This window comes from Borostomias antarcticus (assembly GCF_949987555.1).
Source record: "Borostomias antarcticus genome assembly, chromosome: 3".
NCBI lineage: Eukaryota > Metazoa > Chordata > Actinopteri > Stomiiformes > Stomiidae > Borostomias > Borostomias antarcticus.
The window spans coordinates 35,181,154-35,185,845 of NC_140236.1; the positions used below are offsets into that span (position 1 = coordinate 35,181,154).

Consider the following 4,692-nt stretch of genomic DNA (forward strand, 5'->3'; position numbering starts at 1 on the left):
TCTCTCCCATCCACCCACCCCTCTCTCTCTCTCTCTCCCATCCACCCCCCCCCCTCTCACTCTCTCTCTCTCCCATCCACCCTCCCTCTCTCCCTGACTCTCTCCCATCCACCCCCCCCTCTCTCTCTCTCTCCCATCCACCCCCCCTCTCTCTCTCTCTCTCTCTCTCTCTCCCATCCACCCTTCCTCTCTCTCTCTCTCCCATCCACCCTCCCTCTCTCTCTCTCTCTCTCCCATCCACCCTCCCTCTCTCCCTGTCTCTCTCCCATCCACCCCCCCCTCTCTCTCTCTCCCATCCACCCTCCCTCTCTCTCTCTCTCTCCCATCCACCCTCCCTCTCTCTCTCTCTCTCCCATCCACCCTCCCTCTCTCTCTCTCTCTCCCATCCACCCTCACTCTCCCTCTCTCTCTCTCCCATCCACCCTCCCTCTTTCTCTCTCCCATCCACCCTCCCCCCTCACTCTCTCTCTCCCATCCACCCTCCCTCTCTCCCTGTCTCTCCCTTTCTTCACCCCCCCACCCCCCCCCCCCCTCTCTCTCTCTCTCCCATCCACCCTGTCTCTCTCTCTCCACTCCCTCTTGTCCTCCCCCTGCTGTTGTGTTGGAGGCACCCCCCCAGGATGAGAGGGGGGCAGCTAATCCACCCTGGCAGCCTGGAGCCTCATCTCCTTCAATTACACATTTATACGCCTCCATCTTTAACCAGCGCTGCGGAACGTAAGAGAGGGGGGAAGTCTACGCAGCCGAGGGGGGTCTATGAACCCCCCCCAGCCCTCCTCCTCTCAATCTCTCGTCTTCACGGACCCTGGGCGGTCTGTGTTTTTAGCAATCATCCACACGGACCCGACCCCGCCCCCAACCCCCCCCCCCCAAAAAAAGGAACAAACCAAAAACAGGGGAATGGAATAGACGGTGCAGGTAATTACTTATCTACGGTAAAGTGGCCTTTGACCTTTGACCTTTGACTAGAAGCAAGGAGAGGTGAGTAGAGAACCAATATGTATAACAGCAAAGAACACTGATTCCAACTGAGATTACAATGAAGGGTCCCCTACGTGGGGATCTGAAAACAGTGAGTGAATCACCACTATCAAAAGGTAGTACCAACACACATTGTACAAAACTAGTCCTTATACCCAGGTTCACTCAAGCTATATTGTGTATGCACTTTAGTTACCATACCATTTCCCCCCCCCCATCCCCTTCCCATACTATCCCCCCCCGCCCCACACACACACACACACACAACCAAACACACACGCCACCCCCTCCCACCATATCCCCACAACACTACGTTTCCCATAATCCTGCGGGCTTCAGTCAGTCAGCCAATCAGGAGCAGTAGTGTTCCTTCTCGAAAAAAAAACCAAAAAAAAAAAACGAATTCAATGAGGATAAAATGATTCTTAATTCTGACTTTTATCAGTGGAGCAGCCATCAAGCAGATAAATTGTCATGCGCGTCGTGCTAAAAATATTCCAGTATCCCTTCTAGTCGTCCAGCTCTCGGTATTGACAGCACTTGTGTGATGAAGCTGTAACTGCCGGAAAGCCAGTCGACCCCTGGTCCATTTCTCCTGTTGGCAGGTTTGCAGTCAAGACGCCCCCACAGAGAGGCTTAAAACAGCATTGGTGCTTGGTGTACATATCTAGATATGTAAATAGGTTCTATACAATAAAATAGTTCCCCCGAAAAATAAATGGATGGAAAGAATCTAAGACATTTTGAAAATGTCTTCTCCATTGTGCATATTCTGTTACAGAGTTCTTTTTTCTCGGTTGTTTTTGTCATATTTTACACAGCGGCCGTTCGGCAGAGAGAAACACGCCGCCCTGCGTGGTCTAAGCTCTTCAATGAGTCATTTACTGTTCGACGCCACAGAAAAGCAATATGTTTTCTTTCATTTACAAAGCGCCCCCCCCCCCCCCCCTGTCTCAAGGCCCTGCTCTCTTCTGGAATAACACCGTGAAACCATCTTCCTCAAAAGATCCAAAGGCAACGTCTGCCCCTGGGAAGAAGAAAAAAGGACCTTGTTTTGTAGCAATACCAGAAATAAAATCCCTCCTCTATCGATCTCTGTTTGTCCATTTTTTCTTTTATTTATTTTTTTAAATTTTTTCTTTATTTCATTTGAAATATTTTTGTCGGTTTTTCTCATATCGTCTTTTCTACAAAATGGGATTTTCCTCCCATCGGTCCAAATACCCACTCAGGGTTCTCCTCAGTGTTCTCAGAGTTCTCCTCCGGGTTCTCCTAGGGTTCCTCTCATTGTTCTCAGGGTTCTCCTCAGGGTTCTCCTCAGGTCCGTATTCACAGGGTAGAAGCACAACTCTGCGTCGGGTGTACGGCGGGGTTGTCAGCTCTAGAGTGCGTGCGTGTGTGTGTGTGTGTGTGCGTGTGTGTATGTGTGTGTGTGTGTGTATGTGTGTTTGTGTGCGTGTGTGTGCGCATGCATGTGGGTCAGTGCATATGTGTGTGTATGTGTGTCTGTCTGTGTGTGTGTGTGTGTGTGTCTGTGTGTGCGTGCGGTGTCTGTGTGTGTGTCTGTGTGTGTGTGTTGCGTCTGTCTATCTGCGTGCGTGTGTGCGTGTGTGTGTCTCTGTGCGTGTGTGTGTCTGTCTGCGTGCGTGTTGTTGTATGTGTGTGTTTGTGTGTGTTTGTGTCTGTGTGTGTGTGTGTGTGTGTGTGTGTGTTGTGTGTGTGTGTGTGTGTGTGTGTGTGTGTGTATGTATGAGTGTGTGTGTGTGTGAGCGCGAGCGTCCCTCGGCGGCCCCGTGGAGACTATACCCTGGTGGTGGAGTGTGAGTGGGCGTGGGGGTGGGGCAGCGTGTTGTTCTGGTAGCTGTTGAAGGACTGCAGCGACTGCAGCCCCTGCATGCTGCTGGGGATCATGGTGATGGTGTTGGGGGTCATGAGGGGGATGTCGTCCGGCGAGCGCCGCATGGCCAGCGTGTAGTCGGGCGGGCAGGCAGTTCTCAGAACCACCTCGTGGGGGTGCATGGCGTCGCCGTGGCAGTCGCGCTCCAGGTCCGTGTGCTTCATCTGCAGCGTCATCAGCTCCTCCTCCTGCGTGTGCGCCAGGTCGTTGGCGGCGCTCCGCTGCGGGCTGCAGCGCCGGTGCACGTCGTGGCGCCGCTTGTCCTTCTTGTAGTAGAGCGCGGCGAAGGCCAGGATGTTGAGGAAGAGAAGGGAGGCGCCCACGGCGATGGTGACGCTCAGCTCGGTGGAGTAGTCCCTCTGGTCCAGCAGCACGGGCTGGTTGTGGCTGTCGTGGGTCTCGGTGGGGAACGGCGTGGGGTTGGGACGCTTGGTGACGGTCACCTTCTTGGGCGGCCGGGGCGGGGCCTCCGGCGGGGGGACCTTGGTGGTGGTGGGGAGGAGCTGGGTGACCTCGTTGAGGCTGTGGAGGTGAGGCACCAGCTCCAGCCACAGGTTGACCTTGTTGGCGCGGTAGTGCTCCTTGACGCGGGGCTTCAGGCCGATGTGGAGGTAGAGCTGGTCCTTCTGGTTGTAGCGGGTCCAGGCCACCTCCTCGAAGCGGTTGGGCTTGGTGTGGATGAACTTGGTGTCTTGGGGGACCGGCTGGTTGGGGTCACTGAGGAGAGGAGAAGAGAGAACGTGATCATGTGACCTGGCGGGTTTAGCTTTTCAATTCAGCTTTGGACAGGCATTGTTTCGGACAGCTCTCTTTGAATTTGTGGGCCCTTGTTTCATGGATAACGAAACAAGGACACCTGCTATTTTCATACATGAAAATACTAATATCTAAATGTACATATTATATTAAGATGTTAATTGTTATATTAAGATGTTTTCAGATGTGAAGAGAAAACAAACAAACATTGGAGCAAAATACAGTTACAACAAAGATGTATTTTAAGTGATCACTTCTTTTTGTGATTTCTGATTGCTATAGATAATATCGTTATCGTGATATTTTTTGCTATGATAATGGTATTGTGAAAATCATGACAGCCCTGACTGAAACGATATTTTTTGAAGATAAATGACAGTGCCTGTCTGTACATGCAGCTCCACTGCAATGATCTTTAGTTTTTCACAGTTTCTGAAAGTTCAGCTTCAGAGCATCATAATGATGTTTTGTACAGAACAGTTTGAACATGTACAGTATATGGAACATGCTTTTGAAGTGTTGCTACTCTTGCAAACCGTATTTTCTGAGTAGTATTATCTGAGATTTGGAAAGTATTTTGATACTTTTGCTTCTCTTAGAAATGAAACAATCTCACAGTCTGACAGATTATGCTAATTACAAGTTTAACTACCTGCCCTGATTGAACTCATTCAAGGAGCTTGATAATTACAGACACAGTAATTGCCTGTGAGAGATGTGGAAAACATCCAGGAATCTAGTCGTTCAAAAGCTGCATTTTCTTATTAGAATTTTATGAAGAAAAATGTAAAACCTTAACAATACTTTTTGTGTAAGAAAAAAAATGAGGTGAATCAGTCCTTGAATGAGTCAACGGCAAACAAATTGTTCACCCCCCTGTTCAAATGAACCCCCTGCATGTTCTCTAGAGAAGCCCATCCATCCTCAAAGTCTAGACTCGGTCTGGATCCGGACCAAACCACAACTGTCTCCAGACTCTGAGCAAATTATATTTTTCATATTATTTTTTGTCTGCAGTTAGCTAGATAGTAACTAGCTAGCTAGCCTGATGTTAGTTT

General features: G+C 49.9%; 1 protein-coding gene across 1 annotated transcript in view; it reads right to left on the reverse strand.

Moving 5' to 3' along the window:
• Positions 1-2,781: 2,781 nt before the first annotated feature.
• The window catches only part of nlgn1 (neuroligin 1), a gene marked incomplete at its 3' end in the record, with an annotated part of 167,791 nt that continues 165,880 nt past the window's right edge, over positions 2,782-4,692 (reverse strand). Inside the window, 1 exon segment of the mRNA XM_084436461.1 lies at positions 2,782-3,595. Within this exon segment, the coding sequence (XP_084292587.1) occupies positions 2,782-3,595 (814 nt within the window).